This window comes from Pseudorasbora parva, chromosome 24, assembly GCF_024679245.1.
Source record: "Pseudorasbora parva isolate DD20220531a chromosome 24, ASM2467924v1, whole genome shotgun sequence".
NCBI lineage: Eukaryota > Metazoa > Chordata > Actinopteri > Cypriniformes > Gobionidae > Pseudorasbora > Pseudorasbora parva.
In genome coordinates this window covers 3,546,329-3,569,168 of record NC_090195.1, presented here as the reverse complement: position 1 = coordinate 3,569,168, position 22,840 = coordinate 3,546,329, and the positions used below count along the sequence as shown (strand labels likewise).

The following is a 22,840-nucleotide window of genomic DNA, read 5'->3' as shown; positions in this document are numbered from 1 at the left end:
GTGTTATTTTGAACATTTCCCAACAGTGTTGCATACTGTGCAGTATTTACTCACTGCATAAAGTATTATGTGTAAAATCATGCAACTAGTTATTTTGCTGAATGCAGTGCACATCGATTTATTTAGTGCATTTTGTTAATAAAAGCAACATTACAATTTAAACTGATGCATTCATGCTTGGAGGATTTCTGTGTTGTTTTATGCATTTATATAGTTTTTCAGTTCTGTATTGTAATTTGTTCATTTTATTAAGTGAGGAAAGTTTCTGTATTTCAGAAAGCTCAGTTCACCTGGGATCCAGAGACCGTAGGAATGATTCATGGATCATTTTTTTGGGGATATATTGTCACTCAGATTCCTGGAGGCTTTATCTGTCAGAAATTTGCCGCCAACAGGTCAGTCATACAGTCATTAATTCACACTGAACAGAATGAGTACAAACACTGTTGATGCAGTGGATGTTTCCCTCTCTCTGTTTCTCAGAGTGTTTGGCTTTGCCGTCGTGTCCACGTCTATCCTGAATATGTTGATTCCCACAGCAGCACGGATACACTTCGGCTGTGTGATTTTAGTGAGGATACTACAGGGGCTGGTGGAGGTAAAAAAACAACAAAAACAATATACACTATATTACCAAAAGTATTGGGACACTCCTCCAAATCATTGAGTTCAGGTGTTCAAGCACTTCATGGCCACAGGTGTATAAATCAAGCACTAGGCATGCAGACGCTTCTACACACATTAGTGTAAGAATGGGTCGCTCTCAAGAGCTCAGTGAACTCAAGCGTGGTGCCGTGATAGGTTGCCACCTGTCCAATAAGTCCATTCGTGACATTTCCTCACTACTAAATATATCATGCTCAACTGTTAGTGGGATTATAACAAAGTGGAAGCCATTGAGAACAACAGCAACAACTCAGCCACAGAGTGTTAGGCCACGTAAAATCACAGAGCGGGGTCAGCGCATGCTGAGGGTCACAGTGCGCAGAAGTCACCAACTTTCTGCAAAGTCAATAGCTCCAGACCTCCAAACTTCTGTGGCCTTCAGATGAGCTCAAGAACAGCGTAGAGAGCTTAATGGAATGGGTTTCCATGGCCGAGCAGCTCATCCAAACCTTACATCACCAAGAGCAATGCAAAGCGAGGGATGCAGTGGAGTAAAGCAGCCGCCACTGGACTCTAGAGCAGAGGAGACGTGTTCTCCGAGTGACCAATCACGCTTCTCTGTCTGACAATTCGATGGACAAGTTTGGATTGGGCGGTTGCCAGGAGAACAGTACTTGCCTGACTGCATTGTGCCAAGTGTAAAGTTTGGTGGAGGAGGGTTATGGTGTGGGGGTTGTTTTCCAGGGGTTGGGCTTGGCCCCTTAGTTCCAGTGAAAGGAACGCTTAATGCTTTAGCATACCAAGACATTTTGGACAATTTCATGCTCCCAACTTTGTGGGAAAAGTTTGGGGATGGCCCCTTCCTGTCCCACCATGACTGCGCTCCAGTGCACAAAGCGTCGGTCCATAAAGACATGGATGAGTGAGTTTGGTGTGGAGGAACTTGACTGTACTGCACAGAGTCCTGAGCTCAACCCGATAGAACAGCTTTGGGATGAATTAGAGCGGAGACTGAGAGCCAGGCCTTCTCGTCTAACATCAGTGCCTGACCTCACAAATGAGCTTCTAGAAGAAAAATCCCATAAACACACTCCTAAACCTTCCCAGAAGAGCTGAAGCTGTTATAGCAGCAAAGGGTGGGCCAACTCCATATTAAACCCTACGGATTAAGAATGGGATGGCATTAACGTTAAAAGTCAGGGGTCCCAAAACTTTTGGCAATATAGTGTAAAATATAAAATGATATATCTCCCAACAGTGTTACCTACTGACTTCTGCATGTCTTGACAATAATCTGGGTATTGCGTGACTAAACCACAGTAGTGCTCTGATTATAGTCTATGACTTCATCTACTGTCATTGTCATTTCTGCTCAGGGTGTGTCTTACCCAGCATGCCACGGGATCTGGGCTAAATGGGCCCCGCCGCTGGAAAGAAGCCGATTGGCCACAACAGCGTTCTGTGGTGAGGTCATTATTTTTGCTGAGCAGTTTAATATCTATGGAAAATTGTCAGTGACCTTAAATCATTTTGATTATTGCTTTCGCCCATACGATTATTAAGTATTCATAATAATTATAAGGAATAATAATATAATTATAATAATGGTAATTACAATGATTGTTAATAATAATTAATAGGATAATAATACAACAATAATATTAATAGCCAGTTATTGTTAGGGCCCAAGCCCTGAAAGGGCGAAGAGCCCTATTGTTCTTCTAAGGATTATTATTAGGGCCCAAGCCCTGAAAGGGCGCAGAGCCCTATTGTTCTTCTAAGGATTATTATTATTAGGGCCCAAGCCCTGAAAGGGCGCAGAGCCCTATTGTTCTTCTAAGGATTATTTTTTGTTATTATTATTTATTATTTTTTTACGCGACTATTTGGGCATTTTTGGGGCCCTTCCCATGCTCGAAAACTCTTGAAACTTTGCACACGCATCAGAATGCGCGGCCATCAGGGCCGGGCTGAGGCTGGGACCCGGGCGTGGCAGGGGGGCTCGACAGCGCCCCCTAAAGTGGGGTCTGAAAACGTGGTCTATAAATCAAACACACTTTCACGTACATATATGAAACTCGGTACACATATAGAGCTCATCGGGCCAAACAACTTTCGTGCTCTAAGTTATGTGTCAGCCCAACAGGAAGTGAGCTATTATGGGTTGTTCGGAAAACGCACGCTCTGGAATTTGCGATACTCCTCCTAGACAATTCACCCGATCAGCACCAAACTCGGTCAGCATGAAGTCAAGACACTGAGGATGCTAAATTGCGAGCAACTTTTTGATATCTCAAACGGTTAGGCCGTGGCGAAGAGACGAATTTATGGCGAGAAAAGGGAAACAGGAAGTGTGTTATAACTTTTGCATACATTAATTCATTTTGATGAAACTTCAGCTGTGTGTTCGTTGTAAGTGGCCGATCACATGGATATGACTTTTGTGAGTCAAAGTTATAGCGCCACCAACTGGCAGCAGGAAGTGTCACTTTTGTCCAAAGTGGGGGGTTAGTTTTATCTACATTCACCAAACTCGGTATATATATTGTACTTTTCGAGCCGGACAACTTTCTCATTTACAGTCATTAGCTCTGTCCAACAGGAAGTCAGATAATTTGGTTGGAAGATAACAAGAAGTCGAAAACGAGCTCTGAGTTTTTACCCTCTCCTCAAAAGCGATTCATTCAATCTCCTCCAAACTCGGACAACATGAAGTAAATATACAGAAGATGCTAAAATGCGAACGGTTATTGGATATCTCAAACGGTGGTCCCGTAGCAAAAGCCTAAAAAACACAAAATAAGAACACAAGTGCCTGGTTCATAAATAAGGCTATACTCCCACCTGCTGGTTATTCTATATATCACACTGTTTTTTTTTTTTGTTTTTTTTTTCAAAACATGCTCTCCTTTAAATGTCCAGTAGAGGGCAATATTGTATAAGTTTTCAAGCAAAAAAACCTTGCCTCTGTGTGTGTGTGTGAATGGTTTTCTAGCCTGGTGGGGACTTAAACCTGAATGCACACAGACTCATGGGGACCTCCCAATGGGTTTAAAAACTTATAAATCAGACAGAATGAGTTACTTTGAAAAGGTGAAAATGCAGAAAGTTGTGTGATGGGTAGGTTTAGGGGCAGGGGCAGTGTAGGGGGACAGAATTAATGTTTTGTACAGCATAAAAACCACTACGTCTATGGTGAGTCCCCAGAAAGATAGTGAACCAGATGTGTGTGTGTGTGTGTGTGTGTGTGTGTGTGTGTGTGTGTGTGTGTGTGTGTGTGTGTGTGTGTATGTGTGTGTGTGTGTGTGTGGCTGTGTGTATGTGTTGTGGATGGGGGAATGGGGGATGGGCTGAGCTGATTTGAGTTGCCTGCAGCATACTTCAGCATTACTACTGTGTGTGTGTGTGTGCGTGTGTGCGTGTGTGTGTGTGTGCGTGTGTGTGTGTGTGTGTTGTTCTAGCCTGGTGGGGACTTAAACTTGAATGCACACAGACTCATGGGGACTTCTCAATGGGTACAAAAGCTCATAAATCAGACAGAATGTGTTCTTTTGAAAAGGTGAAAATGCAGAAAGTTGTGTGATGGGTAGGAGCAGTGTAGGAGGACAGAATATATGGTTTGTACAGCATAAAAACCATTACGTCTATGAGTCCCCAAAAAGATAGCGAACCAGACATGTGTGTGTGTGTGTGTGTGTGTGTGTGTGTGTGTGTGTGTGTGTGTGTGTGTGAGAGAGAGAGAGAGAGAGAGAGAGAGAGAGAGAGAGAGAGAGAGAGAGAGAGAGAGAGAGAGAGAGAGAGAGAGAGAGAGAGAGAGACACTTTTCTGTCTAAAAAGATTACCTCTCAATGCTGTGCTTTGGCCTGCATTAAAGGATTAAACATATTATTCTGGGTTTGAATAAAAAAATAAATGTATAAAACCTGTTTATTTGTAGGGCATTGAAAATATTGTTTTATATAATTAGTTAAATAATTGTGTTAATACAAATAATTATAATTAAAAAAATATAAATATAAAAAAAATTACCCCCCCCTCTCCCACTCTCAGGATCACTCTGTGTGTGTGTGTGTGTGTGTGTGTGTGTGTGTGTGTGTGTGTGTGTGTGTGTGTGTGTGTGTCACCTTGTCTCTTGTTTTTTCATAATTTAACCCTTTCATTTCATAGGCTATCACAAATATCTATCACTTTATTGTGAAAAATAAGTAAAACAAAAACATATATTATATCTTTAATTAAATACTGGTCTTCTGAACTTACAAAATTTTGAGCTGCAAAAAATACATTTGCACATAATTGAAAGTGATATCCTAATACTTTTAATTGTTTTCTATGACATGGGCTTTAAAGAAGGTCATGCGCTGTGTTTGCAAAGATCACGTATGACACCTCTCTAAACTAATTATTTATTGATAGAATTCAAATGAATAAAAAAAATTAAATTTCACATGAATTTATAAAAGTGGCTGTTTATAATAAACTTCCATAAATTTTATGCACGCATATTACTCTTACCTGACACTGATATTAAAATCATTGTTGCGGTCTCTGTGATTTGGCTTAATTTATTTTTAAGAGAAGTGTAAGGATAATATAACTTCAGCATTTGGACAGTATTCTGCACTCATTTTGAAATTGACATTTGACATCACCTGACATAAAATTAATGAATAAAATGTAATTGATCTCAGAGATATGACTGTTGTGGTTCCTGGTCATAGCAGCACCAGTTGCTGCAGTTAATGAGGTGAATTCAAATGACTTTGACATAGTCCCTTTATTTATTTTTTCCCATATTAAATGCCTATTGGCCTTCTGTGCACAGTTAAGCTGATGCCACCGGTGTGGCGGTGCCACCGGCTTGGGCCCGCCATCGCTGCTCGTTATTATTATTATTATTATTATCTTTTCGCCTTTTGGGCATTTTTGGGGCCCTTCCCATGCTCGAAAACTCTTGAAACTTTGCACACGCATCGGAATGCGCGGCCAACAGGGTCTGGCAAAGGCCTTTGCCCCGGGCGTGGTAGGGGGGCTCAACAGCGCCCCCTTGAAAAACTGGGTCTATATATTAAACACACTTGCACGTACATGTATGAAACTCGGTACACATATAGATCTCATCGGGCCAAACAACTTCCGCACTCATAGTCATAAGCTTCGCCCAACAGGAAGTGAGCTATTATGGGTTGTTCGGAAAACGCATGCTCTGGAATTTGCGATACTCCTCCTAGACGATTCACCCGATCAGCACCAAACTCGGTCAGCATGAAGTCAAGACACTGAGGATGCTAAATTGCAAGCAACTTTTTGATATCTCAAACGGTTTGGCCGTGGCGAAGAGACAAATTTATGGCGAGAAAAGGGAAACAGGAAGTGTGTTATAACTTTTGCATACATTAATTCATTTTGATGAAACTTCAGCTGTGTGTTCGTTGTAAGAGGCTGATCACATGGATATGACTTTTGTGAGTCAAAGTTATAGCGCCACCAACTGGCAGCAGGAAGTGTGTCACTTTTGTCCAAAGTGGGGGGGTTAGTTTTATCTACATTCACCAAACTCGGTATATATATTGTACATTTCGAGCCGGACAACTTTCTAATTTACAGTCATTAGCTCTGACCAACAGGAAGTCAGATAATTTGGTTGGAAGATAACAAGAAGTGGCAAAGCGAGCTCTGAGTTTTTACCTTCTCCTCAAAAGCGATTCATTCAATCTCCTCCAAACTCGGACAACATGAAGTAAATATACAGAAGATGCTAAAATGCGAACGGTTATTGGATATCTCAAACGGTGTTCCCGTAGCAAAAGCCTAAAAAACACAAAATAAGAACACAAGTGCCTGGTTCATAAATAAGGCTATACTCCCACCTGCTGGTTATTCTATATATCACACTGTTTTTTTTTGTTTGTTTTTTTCAACACTTATGCTCTCACTTAAATGACCAGTAGAGGGCAATATTGTATAAGTTTTCAAGCAAAAAAACATTACCTCTGTGTGTGTGTGTGAATGGTTTTCTAGCCTGGTGGGGACTTAAACCTGAATGCACACAGACTCATGGGGACTTCCCAATGGGTACAAAAGCTTATAAATCAAACCGAATGAGTTACTTTGAAAAGGTGAAAATGCAGAAAGTTGTGTGATGGGTAGGTTTAGGGGTAGGAGCAGTGTAGGAGGACAGAATATATGGTTTGTACAGCATAAAAACCATTACATCTATGGTGAGTCCCCAGAAAAAGATAGTGAACCAGACATGAGTGTGTGTGTGTGTGTGTGTGTGTGTGAGGGGCAGGGGGGGGGGGGGGGGGATGGGCTGAGCTGATTTGAGTTGCCTGCAGCATACTTCAGCATTACTACTGTGTGTGTGTGTGTGTGTGTGTGTGTGTGTGTGTGTGTGTGTGTGTGTGTGTGTGTGTGTGTGTGTGTGTGTGTGTTGTTCTAGCCTGGTGGGGACTTCAACCTGAATGCACACAGACTCATGCGGACACATGTCACTGTAGGGGCCTAAATTGAGGTCCCAATGGGTACAAAAGCTTATAAATCATACAGAATGAGTTATTTTGAAAATGTAAAAATGCAGAAAGTTTTGTGAAATGGGTAGGTTTAGGGGTAGGGGCAGGAGGACAGAATATATGGTTTGTAAAGCATAAAAACCATTACGTCTATGAGTCCCCAGAAAGATAGTGAACCAGACATGAGTGTGTGTGTGTGTGTGTGTGTGTGTGTGTGTGTGTGTGTGTGTGTGTGTGTGTGTGTGTGTGTGTGTGTGTGTGCGTGTGCGCTAAAAAGATTACCTCTCAATGCTGTGCTTTGGCCTGCATTAAAGGATAAAACATATTATTCTGGGTTTGAATAAAAAAATAAATGTATAAAACCAGTTTATTTGTAGGGCATTGACAATATTGTTTTATATAATTAGTTAAATAATTGTGTTAATACAAATAATTATTAATAAAAAAATATAAATATAAAAAAACATTACTAACAAAAGAAAAAAACACATTTAATTGTCTTAAAAAAAAGTAGATTAATGCCTTTTGTTTAAATATAAATATAGAATAACTAAATATAGAATAACCAGAAAGTGGAAGTGTAGCCTTATTTAGTAACCAGGCTGGATATGTCCTAGGGAACACTGTTTTGAAGATAAAACTATTGTTGTTATTGTAAAACAGTGTTTTCAGACAGTGAAATAAAAACAATGTTCGCTCACTGTTTAGATTTTGTGTCTGTCATTCCCCTCCCCCCTCCCTCTCTCAGGATCACTCTGTGTGTGTGTGTGTGGAGGGGGTCTCTCTCACTCTGTGTGTGTGTGTGTGGGGGGGGGGGGGGGTCTCTCTCACTGTGTGTGTGTGTGTGTGTGTGTGTGTGTGTGTGTGTGTGTGTGTGTGTGTGTGTGGAGGGGGTCTCTCTCACTCTGTCTGTGTCACCTTGTCTCTTGTTTTTTCATAATTTAACCCTTTCATATCATAATTTCTATCAGCAATATCTATCACTTTATTGTGAAAAATAAGTTTAAAAAAATGTATTATATATATAATACTGGTCTTCTGAACTTACAATATTTTGAGCTGCAAAAAATACATTTGCACATAATTGAAAGTGATATCCTAATACTTTTAAATGTTTTCTTTAACATTGGCTTTAAAGAAGGTCATGTGCTGTGTTTGCAAAGATCATGTATGACACCTCTTTAAACTAATTATTTATTGATATAATTCAAATGGATTAAAAAATTAAATTTCACATGATTTTATAAAAGTGGCTGTTTATTATAAACTTCCATAAATTATATGCACGCATATTACTCTTACCTGACACTGATATTAAAATCATTGTTGCGGTCTCTGTGATTTGGCTTAATTTATTTTTAAGAGAAGTGTAAGGATAATACAACTTCAGCATTTGGACAGTATTCTGCACTCATTTTGAAATTGACATTTGACATCATCTGACATAAAATTAATGAATAAAATGTAATTGATCTCAGAGATGTGAGTGTTGTGGTTCCTGGTCATAGCAGCACCAGTTGCTGCAGTTAATGAGGTGAATTCTAATGACTTTGACATAGTCCCTTTATTTATTTTTCCAATATTAAATGCCTATTGGCCTGCTGCGCACAGTTAAGCTGATGCCACCGGGGTGGCGGTGCCCCCGGCTTGGGCCCGTCATCGCTGCTCGCAGCTTTAATTTTTTTTTGTTATTATTTATTATTTTTTTACGCGACTATTTGGGCATTTTTGGGGCCCTTCCCATGCTCGAAAACTCTTGAAACTTTGCACACACATCAGAATGTGCGGCCATCAGGGCCGGGCTGAGGCTGGGACCCGGGCGTGGCAGGGGGGCTCGACAGCGCCCCCTAAAGTGGGGTCTGAAAACGTGGTCTATAAATCAAACACACTTTCACGTACATATATGAAACTCGGTACACATATAGAGCTCATCAGGCCAAACAACTTTCGTGCTCTAAGTTATGTGTCAGCCCAACAGGAAGTGAGCTATTATGGGTTGTTCGGAAAACGCACGCTCTGGAATTTGCGATACTCCTCCTAGACGATTCACCCGATCAGCACCAAACTCGGTCAGCATGAAGTCAAGACACTGAGGATGCTAAATTGCGAGCAACTTTTTGATATCTCAAACGGTTTGGCCGTGGCGAAGAGACGAATTTATGGCGAGAAAAGGGAAACAGGAAGTGTGTTATAACTTTTGCATACATTAATTCATTTTGATGAAACTTCAGCTGTGTGTTCGTTGTAAGTGGCCGATCACATGGATATGACTTTTGTGAGTCAAAGTTATAGCGCCACCAACTGGCAGCAGGAAGTGTCACTTTTGTCCAAAGTGGGGGGTTAGTTTTATCTACATTCACCAAACTCGGTATATATATTGTACATTTCGAGCCGGACAACTTTCTAATTTACAGTCATTAGCTCTGACCAACAGGAAGTCAGATAATTTGGTTGGAAGATAACAAGAAGTCGAAAACGAGCTCTGAGTTTTTACCCTCTCCTCAAAAGCGATTCATTCAATCTCCTCCAAACTCGGACAACATGAAGTAAATATACAGAAGATGCTAAAATGCGAACGGTTATTGGATATCTCAAACGGTGGTCCCGTAGCAAAAGCCTAAAAAACACAAAATAAGAACACAAGTGCCTGGTTCATAAATAAGGCTATACTCCCACCTGCTGGTTATTCTATATATCACACTGTTTTTTTTTTTTTTTTTTTTTTCAAAACATGCTCTCCTTTAAATGACCAGTAGAGGGCAATATTGTATAAGTTTTCAAGCAAAAAAACCTTGCCTCTGTGTGTGTGTGTGAATGGTTTTCTAGCCTGGTGGGGACTTAAACCTGAATGCACACAGACTCATGGGGACCTCCCAATGGGTTTAAAAACTTATAAATCAGACAGAATGAGTTCTTTTGAAAAGGTGAAAATGCAGAAAGTTGTGTGATGGGTAGGTTTAGGGGCAGGGGCACTGTAGGGGGACAGAATATATGGTTTGTACAGCATAAAAACCATTACGTCTATGAGTCCCCAAAAAGATAGCGAACCAGACATGAGTGTGTGTGTGTGTGTGTGTGTGTGTGTGTGGAGGGGGGATGGGCCCCCCCATACTGTGTGTGTGTGTGTGTGTGTGTGTGTGTGTGGAGAGAGAGGGAGGGGGGCTGATTTCTACCTTCAGCTTACTACAGTGTGTGTGTGTGTGTGTGTGTGTGTGTGTGTGTGTGTGTGTGTGTGTGTGTGTGTGTGTGTGTGTGTGTGTGTGGAGAGAGAGGGAGGGGGGCTGATTTCTACCTGCAGCTTACTACAGTGTGTGTGTGTGTGTGTGTGTGTGTGTGTGTGTGTGTGTGTGTGTGTGTGTGTGGTTTTCTAGCCTGTTGGGGACTTCAACCTGAATCCACACAGACTCATTGGGACTCGTGTCACTGTAGGGACCTAAACTGAGGTCCCAATGGGTACAGAAGCTTATGAATCATACAGAATGAGTTCTTTTGAAAATGTAAAAATGCAGAAAGTTTTGTGTGATGGGTAGGTTTAGGGGCAGTGTAGGAGGACAGAATATATGGTTTGTACAGCATAAAAACCATTACGTCTATGAGTCCCCAGAAAGATAGTGAAACAGACATGAGTGTACGTATGCTAGTGTGTGTGTATGTGTGTGTGTGTTTGTGTGGATGGGGGGATGGGCTGAGCTGATAAGGGCTGCCTGCAGCATTACTACTGTGTGTGTGTGTGTGTGTGTGTGTGTGTGTGTGTGTGTGTGTGTGTGTGTGTGTGTGTGTGTGTGTGTGTGTGTTTGTGTGGATGGGGGGATGGGCTGAGCTGATAAGGGCTGCCTGCAGCATTACTACTGTGTGTGTGTGTGTGTGTGTGTGTGTGTGTGTGTGTGTGTGTGTGTGTGTGTGTGTGTGTGTGTGTGTGTGTGTGTGTGTGTGTGTGTGGAGAGGGTCTCTCTCACTCTGTGTGTGTGTCACCTTGTCTCTTGTTTTTTTCATAATTTAACCCTTTCATATCATAGGCTATCACAAATATCTATCACTTTATTGTGAAAAATAAGTAAAAAACTAAAATATATATTATATCTTTAATTAAATACTGGTCTTCTGAACTTACAAAATTTTAAGCTGCAAAAAATACATTTGCACATAATTGAAAGTGATATCCTAATACTTTTAATTGTTTTCTATAACATGGGCTTTAAAGAAGGTCATGTGCTGTGTTTGCAAAGATCACGTATGACACCCCCATTAAACTAATTATTTATTGATAGAATTCAAATGGATGAAAAAATAATTTCACATGATTTTATAAAAGTGGCTGTTTAGAATAAACTTCCATAAATTATATGCACGCATATTACTCTTACCTGACACTGATATTAAAATCATTGTTGCGGTCTCTGTGATTTGGCTTAATTTATTTTTAAGAGAAGTGTAAGGATAATACAACTTCAGCATTTGGACAGTATTCTGCACTCATTTTGAAATTGACATTTGACATCACCTGTCATAAAATTAATGAATAAAATGTAATTGATCTCATAGATGTGAGTGTTGTGGTTCCTGGTCATAGCAGCACCAGTTGCTGCAGTTAATGAGGTGAATTCAAATGACTTTGACATAGTCCCTTTATTTATTTTTTCCCATATTAAATGCCTATTGGCCTGCTGTGCACAGTTAAGCTGATGCCACCGGGGTGGCGGTGCCCCCGGCTTGGGCCCGTCATCGCTGCTCGCAGCTTTAATTAGGGCCCAAGCCCTGAAAGGGCGCAGAGCCCTATTGTTCTTCTAAGGATTATTTTTCTTTTTTGTTATTATTATTATTTATTATTTTTTTACGCGACTATTTGGGCATTTTTGGGGCCCTTCCCATGCTCGAAAACTCTTGAAACTTTGCACACACATCAGAATGCACGGCCATCAGGGCCGGGCTAAGGCTGGGACCCGGGCGTGGCAGGGGGGCTCGACAGCGCCCCCTAAAGTGGGGTCTGAAAACATGGTCTATAAATCAAACACACTTTCACGTACATATATGAAACTCGGTACACATATAGAGCTCATCGGGCCGAACAACTTTCGTGCTCTATGTTATGCGTCAGCCCAACAGGAAGTGAGCTATTATGGGTTGTTCAGAAAACGCATGCTGTGGAATTTGCGATACTCCTCCTAGACGATTCACCCGATCAGCACCAAACTCGGTCAGCATGAAGTCAAGACACTGAGGATGCTAAATTGCGAGCAACTTTTTGATATCTCAAACGGTTTGGCCGTGGGGAAGAGACGAATTTATGGCGAGAAAAGGGAAACAGGAAGTGTGTTATAACTTCTGCATACATTAATTCATTTTGATGAAACTTCAGCTGTGTGTTCGTTGTAAGAGGCTGATCACATGGATATGACTTTTGTGAGTCAAAGTTATAGCGCCACCAACTGGCAGCAGGAAGTGTCACTTTTGTCCAAAGCGGGGGGGTTAGTTTTATCTGCATTCACCAAACTCGGTATATATATTGTACATTTCGAGCCGGACAACTTTCTAATTTACAGTCATTAGCTCTGACCAACAGGAAGTCAGATAATTTGGTTGGAAGATAACAAGAAGTCGAAAGCGAGCTCTGAGTTTTTACCCTCTCCTCAAAAGCGATTCATTCAATTTCCTCCAAACTCGGACAACATGAAGTAAATATACAGAAGATGCTAAAATGCGAACGGTTATTGGATATCTCAAACGGTGTTCCCTTAGCAAAAGCCTAAAAAACACAAAATAAGAACACAAGTGCCTGGTTCATAAATAAGGCTATACTCCCACCTGCTGGTTATTCTATATATCACACTGTTTTTTTTTTGGTTTTTTTTTCAAAACATGCTCTCCCTTAAATGACCAGTAGAGGGCAATATTGTATAAGTTTTCAAGCAAAAAAACCTTGCCTCTGTGTGTGTGTGTGTGAATGGTTTTCTAGCCTGGTGGGGACTTAAACCTGAATGCACACAGACTCATGGGGACCTCCCAATGGGTTCAAAAACTTATAAATCAGACAGAATTAGTTACTTTGAAAAGGTGAAAATGCAGAAAGTTGTGTGATGGGTAGGTTTAGGGGTAGGAGCAGTGTATGAGGACAGAATATATGGTTTGTACAGCATAAAAACCATTACATCTATGGTGAGTCCCCAGAAAGATAGTGAACCAGATATGAGTGTGTGTGTGTGTGTGTGTGTGTGTGTGTGTGTGTGTGTGTGTGTGTGTGTGTGTGTGTGTGTGTGTGTGTGTGTGGCTGTGTGTATGTGTTGTGGATGGGGGAATGGGGGATGGGCTGAGCTGATTTGAGTTGCCTGCAGCATACTTCAGCATTACTACTGTGTGTGTGTGTGTGTGTGTGTGCGTGTGTGCGTGTGTGCGTGTGTGCGTGTGTGCGTGTGTGTGTGTGTGTGTGTGTGTGTGTGTGTGTGTTGTTCTAGCCTGGTGGGGACTTAAACTTGAATGCACACAGACTCATGGGGACTTCTCAATGGGTACAAAAGCTCATAAATCAGACAGAATGAGTTCTTTTGAAAAGGTGATAATGCAGAAAGTTGTGTAATGGGTAGGAGCAGTGTAGGAGGACAGAATATATGGTTTGTACAGTATAAAAACCATTACGTCTATGAGTCCCCAAAAAGATAGCGAACCAGACATGAGTGTGTGTGTGTGTGTGTGTGTGTGTGTGTCTGTGAGAGAGAGAGAGAGAGAGAGAGAGAGAGAGAGAGAGAGAGAGAGAGAGAGAGAGAGAGAGAGAGAGAGAGAGAGAGACTTTTCTGTCTAAAAAGATTACCTCTCAATACTGTGCTTTGGCCTGCATTAAAGGATTAAACATATTATTCTGGGTTTGAATAAAAAAATAAATGTATAAAACCAGTTTATTTGTAGGGCATTGACAATATTAGTTTATATAATTAGTTAAATAATTGTGTTAATACAAATAATTATAATTAAAAAAATATAAATATAAAAAAATTACCCCCCCTCTCCCTCTCTCAGGATCACTCTGTGTGTGTGCGTGTGTGTGTGTGTGTGTGTGTGTGTGTGTGTGTGTGTGTGTGTGTGTGTCACCTTGTCTCTTGTTTTTTCATAATTTAACCCTTTCATTTCATAGGCTATCACAAATATATATCACTTTATTGTGAAAAATAAGTAAAACAAAAACATATATTATATCTTTAATTAAATACTGGTCTTTTGAACTTACAAAATTTTGAGCTGCAAAAAATACATTTGCACATAATTGAAAGTGATATCCTAATACTTTTAATTGTTTTCTATAACATGGGCTTTAAAGAAGGTCATGTGCTGTGTTTGCAAAGATCACGTATGACACCTCTTTAAACTAATTATTTATTGATAGAATTCAAATGAATAAAAAAAATTAAATTTCACATAAATTTATAAAAGTGGCTGTTTATAATAAACTTCCATAAATTATATGCACGCCTATTACTCTTACCTGACACTGATATTAAAATCATTGTTGCGGTCTCTGTGATTTGGCTTAATTTATTTTTAAGAGAAGTGTAAGGATAATACAACTTCAGCATTTGGACAGTATTCTGCACTCATTTTGAAATTGACATTTGACATCATCTGACATAAAATTAATGAATAAAATGTAATTGATCTCAGATGTGAGTGTTGTGGTTCCTGATCATAGCAGCACCAGTTGCTGCAGTTAATGAGGTGAATTCAAATGACTTTGACATAGTCCCTTTATTTATTTTTTCCCATATTAAATGCCTATTGGCCTTCTGTGCACAGTTAAGCTGATGCCACCGGGGTGGCGGTGCCCCCGGCTTGGGCCCGCCATCGCTGCTCGCAGCTTTAATTATTATTATTATTATTATCTTTTCGCCTTTTGGGCATTTTTGGGGCCTTTCCCATGCTCGAAAACTCTTGAAACTTTGCACACGCATCGGAATGCGCGGCCAACAGGGTCGGGCAGAGGCCTTTGACCCGGGCGTGGCAGGGGGGCTCAACAGCGCCCCCTTGAAAAACTGGGTCTATATATTAAACACACTTGCACGTACATGTATGAAACTCGGTACACTTATAGATCTCATCGGGCCAAACAACTTCCGCACTCATAGTCATAAGCTTCGCCCAACAGGAAGTGAGATATTATGGGTCGTTCGGAAAACGCATGCTGTGGAATTTGCGATACTCCTCCTAGACGATTCACCCGATCAGCACCAAACTTGGTCAGCATGAAGTCAAGACACTGAGGATGCTAAATTGCAAGCAACTTTTTGATATCTCAAACGGTTTGGCCGTGGCGAAGAGACAAATTTATGGCGAGAAAAGAGAAACAGGAAGTGTGTTATAACTTTTGCATACATTAATTCATTTTGATGAAACTTCAGCTGTGTGTTCGTTGTAAGAGGCCGATCACATGGATATGACTTTTGTGAGTCAAAGTTATAGCGCCACCAACTGGCAGCAGGAAGTGTGTCACTTTTGTCCAAAATGGGGGGGTTAGTTTTATCTGCAGTCACCAAACTCGGTATATATATTGAACATTTTGAGCCGGACAACTTTCTAATTTACAGTCATTAGCTCTGACCAACAGGAAGTCAGATAATTTGGTTGGAAGATAACAAAAAGTTGAAAACGAGCTCTGAGTTTTTACCTTCTCCTCAAAAGGGGATTCATTCAATCTCCTTCAAACTCGGACGACATGAAGTAAATATACAGAAGATGCTAAAATGCGAACGGTTATTGGATATCTCAAACGGTGTTCCCGTAGCAAAAGCTTAAAAAATACAAAAGAGAGACACAAGTAACTGGTTCATAAATAAGGCTATACTCCCACCTGCTGGTTATTCTATATAGCACACTGTTTTTTTTTGTTTTTTTTTCAACACTTATGCTCTCCCTTAAATGACCAGTAGAGGGCAATATTGTATAAGTTTTCAAGCAAAAAACTTGCCTCTGTGTGTGTGTGTGAATGGTTTTCTAACCTGGTGGGGACTTAAACCTGAATGCACACAGACTCATGGGGACTTCCAAATGGGTACAAAAGCTTATAAATCAGACAGAATGAGTTCTTTTGAAAATGTAAAAATGCAGAAAGTTTTGTGTGATGGGTAGGTTTAGGGGTAGGAGCAGTGTAGGAGGACAGAATATGGTTTGCACAGCATAAAAACCATTATGTCTATGGATGGGCTGAACTGATAAGAGTTGCCTGCAGCATACTTTAGCATTACTAGTGTGTGTGTGTGTGTGTGTGTGTATGTGTTCTTTTTTCTAGCCTGGTGGGGACTTCAACCTGAATGCACACAGACTCATGGGGACATGTGTCATTGATTTCTACAGTGTGTGTGTGTGTGTGTGGGGGGGGGGGGGTTTGTTGTGGATGGGGGATGGTGGATGGGCTTAACTGATAAGAGTTGCCTGCAGCATACTTCAGCATTACTACTGTGTGTGTGTGTGTGTGTGTGTGTGTGTGTGTGTGTGTGTGTGTGTGTGTGTGTGTTCTTTTTTCTAGCCTGGTGGGGACTTCAACCTGAATGCACACAGACTCATTGGGACACGTGTCACTGGTTTCTACAGTGTGTGTATGTGTGTGTGTGTGTGTGTGTGTGTGAGAGAGCCACTCTTCTGTCTAAAAAGATTACCTCTCAATGCTGTGCTTTGGCCTGCATTAAAGGATTAAACATATTATTCTGGGTTTGAATAAAAAAATTAATGTATAAAACTTGTTTATTTGTAGGGCATTGACAATATTGTTTTATATAATTAGTTAAATAATTGTGTTAATACAAATAATTATTAATAAAAAATATAAATATAAAAAAAATTACTAACAAAAGAAAAAAACACATTTAATTGTCTTTAAAAAAAAGTAGTGTGTGTAACTTAAAAAATGAGAAGATTAATGCCTTATGTTTAAATATAAATATAGAATAACTAAATATAGAATAACCAGAAGGTGGGAGTGTAGCCTTATTTAGTAACCAGGTTGGATATGTCCTAGGGAACACTGTTTTGAAGATAAAACTATTGTTGTTATTGCAAAACAGTGTTTTCAGACAGTGAAATAAAAACAATGTTCGCTCACTGTTTAGATTTTGTGTCTGTCATTCCCCTTCCCCCTCCCTCTCTCAGGATCACTCTGTGTGTGTGTGTGTGTGTGTGTGTGTGTGTGTGTGTGTGTGTGGAGGGGGTCTCTCTCACTCTGTGTGTGTGTGTGTGTGTGTGTGTGTGTGTGTGTGTGTGTGTGTGTGTGTGTGTGTGTGTGTGTGTGTGAGTGTGTGAATGTGTGTGTGGAGGGGGTCTCTCTCACTCTGTCTGTGTCGCCTTGTCTCTTGTTTTTTCATAATTTAACCCTTTCATATCATAATTGCTATCAGCAATATCTATCACTTTATTGTGAAAAATAAGTTAAAAAAAAAAGTATTATATATAATACTGGTCTTCTGAACTTACAATATTTTGAGCTGCAAAAAATACATTTGCACATTATGGAAAGTGATATCCTAATACTTTTAATTGTTTTCTATAACATGGGCTTTAAAGAAGGTCATGTGCTGTGTTTGCAAAGATCACGTATGACACCTCTTTAAACTAGTTATTTATTGATAGAATTCAAATGGATAAAAAAATTTAATTTCGCATGAATTTATAAAAGTGGCTGTTTATAATAAACTTCCATAAATTATATGCACGCTTATTACTCTTATCTGACACTGATATTAAAATCATTGTTGCGGTTTCTGTGATTTGGCTTAATTTATTTATTTATTTATATTTAAAAAAAATATTGAATGCCACACATATTGAAATGAAAACAAGCATGCTTTTTGCAGCATAAGACTGGTGAACAATCACAAGCTACGGTAGGTCAAAAACACACGAAGACAAGTGCTGCAGTTAATGAGGTGAATTCAAATGACTTTGACATAGTCCCTTTATTTATTTTTTTCCATATTAAATGCCTATTGGCCTTCTGCGCACAGTTAAGCTGATGCCACCGGGGTGGCGGTGCCACCGGCTTGGGCCCGTCATCGCTGCTCGCAGCTTTAATTATTATTTATTATTATTTTTTTTACCGACTATTTGGGCATTTTTGGGGCCTTTCCCATGCTCGAAAACTCTTGAAACTTTGCACACGCATCAGAATGCGCGGCCATCAGGGCCGGGCTGAGGCTGGGACCCGGGCGTGGCAGGGGGGCTCAACAGCGCCCCCTAAAGTGGGCTCTGAAAACGGGGTCTATAAATCAAACACACTTGCACGTACATATATGAAACCCGGTACACATATAGAGCTCATGGAGCCGAACAACTTTCGTGCTCTAACTTATGCGTCAGCCCAACAGGAAGTGAGCTATTATGAGTTGTTCGGAAAACGCATGCTCTGAAATTTGCGATACTCCTCCTAGACGATTCACCCGATCAGCACCAAACTCGGTCAGCATGAAGTCAAGACACTGAGGATGCCAAATTGCTAGCAACTTTTTGATATCTCAAACGGTTAGGCCGTGGCGAAGAGACAAATTTATGGCGAGAAAAAGGAAACAGGAAGTGAGTTATAACTTTTGCATACATTAATTCATTTTGATGAAACTTCAGCTGTGTGTTCGTTGTAAGAGGACGATCACATTGATATGACTTTTGTGAGACAAAGTTATAGCGCCACCAACTGGCAGCAGGAAGTGTGTCACTTTCAAAATTGCTTTAAATCCCCATCTTATTTTCACCCGATTTACTTCAAACTTCATCAGTATTATGTCAAAACATAGCAGATATAGACATATGAATGGATTCCTGATTCTAGAAAAACTGTTGTCATGGCAACGTGTCAAAGTCTAATAATCTTTTTTGGTGTTTTTGAGACTCTTGACATGCTTGAAATTGCATGAAACTCAACACACACATCTGACATGCTGTCCAGAAGATGCAAGCAAAGATTCAGAAACGGGCGTGGTAGAGGGGCTCAGTAGCGCCATCTTTTGTCCAAAGTGGGGGGTTAGTTTTATCTGCAGTCACCAAACTCGGTATATATATTGTACATTTCGAGCCGGACAACTTTCTAATTTACAGTCATTAGCTCTGACCAACAGGAAGTCAGATAATTTGGTTGGAAGATAACAAGAAGTCGAAAGCGAGCTCTGAGTTTTTACCTTCTCCTCAAAAGCGATTTATTCAATCTCCTCCAAACTCGGACAACATAAAGTAAATATACAGAAGATGCTAAAATGCGAACGGTTATTGGATATCTCAAATGGTTTTCCCTTAGCAAAAGCCTAAAAAAGACAAAATAAGCACACAAGTGCCTGGTTCATAAATAAGGCTATACTCCCACCTGCTGGTTATTCTATATATCACACTGTTTTTTTTGTGTGTTTTTTTTTCAACACTTATGCTCTCCCTTAAATGACCAGTAGAGGGCAATATTGTATAAGTTTTCAAGCAAAAAAACTTGCCTCTGTGTGTGTGTGAGAATGGTTTTCTAGGCTGGTGGGGACTAAAACCTGAATGCACACAGACTCATGAGGACTTCCCAATGGGTACAAAAGCTTATAAATCATACAGAATGAGTTCTTTTGAAAATGTGAAAATGCAGAAAGTTTTGTGTGATGGGTAGGTTTTGGGGTAGGAGCAGTGTAGGAGGACAGAATATAAAATAAATTTGCACATAATTGAAAGTTATATCCTAATACTTTTAATTGTTTTCTATAACATGGGCTTTAAAGAAGGTCATGTGCTGTGTTTGCAAAGATCACGTATGACACCTCTTTAAACTAATTATTTATTGATAAAATTCAAATGGATAAAAAAATATAATTTCACATGATCTTATAAAAGTGGCTATAAAAACCATTACGTCTATGGTGAGTCCCCAAATAGATAGTGAACCAGACATGTGTGTGTGTGTGTGTGTGTGTGTGTGTGTGTGTGTGTGTGTGTGTGTGTGTGTGTGTGTGTGTGTGTGTGTGTGTGTGTGTGTGTGTGTGTGTTCTTTTTTCTAGCCTGGTGGGGACTTCAACCTGAATGCACACAGCCTCATGGGGACATGTGTCATTGATTTCTACAGTGTGTGTGTGTGTGTGTGGGGGGGGGGGGGGGGGTTGTTGTGGATGGGGGATGGTGGATGGGCTTAACTGATAAGAGTTGCCTGCAGCATACTTCAGCATTACTACTGTGTGTGTGTGTGTGTGTGTGTGCGTGTTCTTTTTTCTAGCCTGGTGGGGACTTCAACCTGAATGCACACAGACTCATTGGGACACGTGTCACTGATTTCTACAGTGTGTGTGTGTGTGTGTGTGTGTGTGTGTGTGTGTGTATGTGTATGTGTATGTGTGTGTGTGTGTGTGTGTGTGTGTGTGTGTGTGTGTGAGAGAGAGCCACTCTTCTGTCTAAAAAGATTACCTCTCAATGCTGTGCTTTGGCCTGCATTAAAGGATTAAACATATTATTCTGGGTTTGAATAAAAAAATTCATGTATAAAACCAGTTTCTTTGTAGGGCATTGACAATATTGTTTTATATAATTAGTTAAATAATTGTGTTAATACAAATAATTATTAATAAAAAAATATAAATATTTTAAAAAAAACATTACTAACAAAAGAAAAAACACATTGAATTGTCTTTAAAAAGAAAAGGAATAAAAAGTACTGTGTGTGTAACTTAAAAAAATGAGAAGATTAATGCCTTTTGTTTAAGGAAAAAAATGAGATCCAATGAGCTACCGGTATATAGAATAACCAGAAGGTGGGAGTGTAGCCTTATTTAGTAACCAGGTTGGATATGTCCTAGGGAACACTGTTTTGAAGATTAAACTATTGTTGTTATTGCAAAACAGTGTTTTCAGACAGTGAAATAAAAACAATGTTCTCTCACTGTCTAGATTTTGTGTCTGTCATTCCCCTCCCCCCTCACTCTCTCAGGATCACTCTGTGTGAATGTGTGTGTGGAGGGGGTCTCTCTCACTCTGTGTATGTCGCCTTGTTTCTTGTTTTTCATAATTTAACCCTTTCATATCATAGGCTATCAGCAATATCTATCATTTTATTGTGAAAAATAAGTTTTAAAAAATTTATTATATATATAAATAACACTAGTCTTCTGAACTTACAATATTTTGAGCTGCAAAAAATAAATTTGCACCTAATTGAAAGTTATATCCTAATACTTTTAATTGTTTTCTATAACATGGGCTTTAAAGAAGGTCATGTGCTGTGTTTGCAAAGATCACGTATGACACCTCTTTAAACTAATTATTTATTGATAAAATTCAAATGGATAAAAAAATATAATTTCACATGATCTTATAAAAGTGGCTGTTTATAATAAACTTCTATAAATTTTATGCACGCATATTACTCTTACCTGACACTGATATTAAAATCATTGTTGCGGTCTCTGTGATTTGGCTTAATGTATTTTTAAGAGAAGTGTAAGGATAATACAACTTCAGCATTTGGACAGTATTCTGCACTCATTTTGAAATTGACATTTGACATCACCTGACATAAAATTAATGAATAAAATGTAATTGATCTCATAGATGTGAGTGTTGTGGTTCCTGGTCATAGCAGCACCAGTTGCTGCAGTTAATGATGTGAATTCAAATGACTTTGACATAGTCCCTTTATTTATTTTTTCCCCATATTAAATGCCTATTGGCCTGCTGTGCACAGTTAAGCTGATGCCACCGGGGTGGCGGTGCCCCCGGCTTGGGCCCGTCATCGCTGCTCGCAGCTTTAATTATTATTATTATCTTTTCGCCTTTTGGGCATTTTTGGGGCCCTTCCCATGCTCGAAAACTCTTGAAACTTTGCACACGCATCGGAATGCGCGGCCAACAGGGTCTGGCAGAGGCCTTTGACCCGGGCGTGGCAGGGGGGCTCAACAGCGCCCCCTTGAAAAACTGGGTCTATATATTAAACACACTTGCACGTACATGTATGAAACTCGGTACGCCTATAGATCTCATCGGGCCAAACAACTTCCGCACTCATAGTCATAAGCTTCGCCCAACAGGAAGTGAGCTATTATGGGTTGTTCGGAAAACGCATGCTCTGGAATTTGCGATACTCCTCCTAGACGATTCACCCGATCAGCACCAAACTCGGTCAGCATGAAGTCAAGACACTGAGGATGCCAAATTGCGAGCAACTTTTTGATATCTCAAACGGTTAGGCCGTGGCGAAGAGACGAATTTATAGCGAGAAAAAGGAAACAGGAAGTGTTTTAAAACTTTTGCATACATTAATTCATTTTGATGAAACTTCAGCTTTGTGTTCGTTGTAAGAGGCCGATCACATGGATATGACTTTTGTGAGTCAAAGTTATAGCGCCACCAACTGGCAGCAGGAAGTGTCACTTCACGTCCAAAGTGGGGGGTTAGTTTTATCTGCAGTCACCAAACTTGGTATATATATTGTACTTTTCGAGCCGGACAACTTTCTAATTTACAGTCATTAGCTCTGACCAACAGGAAGTCAGATAATTTGGTTGGAAGATAACACAAAGTGGAAAGCGAGCTCTGAGTTTTTACCTTCTCCTCAAAAGCGATTCATTCAATCTCCTCCAAACTCGGACAACATGAAGTAAATATACAGAAGATGCTAAAATGTGAACGGTTATTGGATATCTCAAACGGTTTTCCCTTAGTAAAAGCCTAAAAAAGACCAAATTGGGACACAAGTAATGGTTCATAAATAAGGCTATACTCCCACCTGCTGGTTATTCTATATA

General features: G+C 40.0%; 1 protein-coding gene across 2 annotated transcripts in view; it reads left to right on the top strand.

Moving 5' to 3' along the window:
* Window positions 1-22,840, top strand: part of slc17a7b (solute carrier family 17 member 7b) — a 42,350-nt gene that overhangs the window by 9,285 nt on the left and 10,225 nt on the right. For both annotated transcript variants that reach the window (XM_067434633.1, XM_067434634.1), the window contains exons 3-5: window positions 277-395; window positions 484-598; window positions 1,983-2,070. In XM_067434633.1, coding sequence (XP_067290734.1) covers window positions 277-395; window positions 484-598; window positions 1,983-2,070 — 322 coding nt within the window. The remainder of the gene's footprint in view (window positions 1-276; window positions 396-483; window positions 599-1,982; window positions 2,071-22,840) is intronic.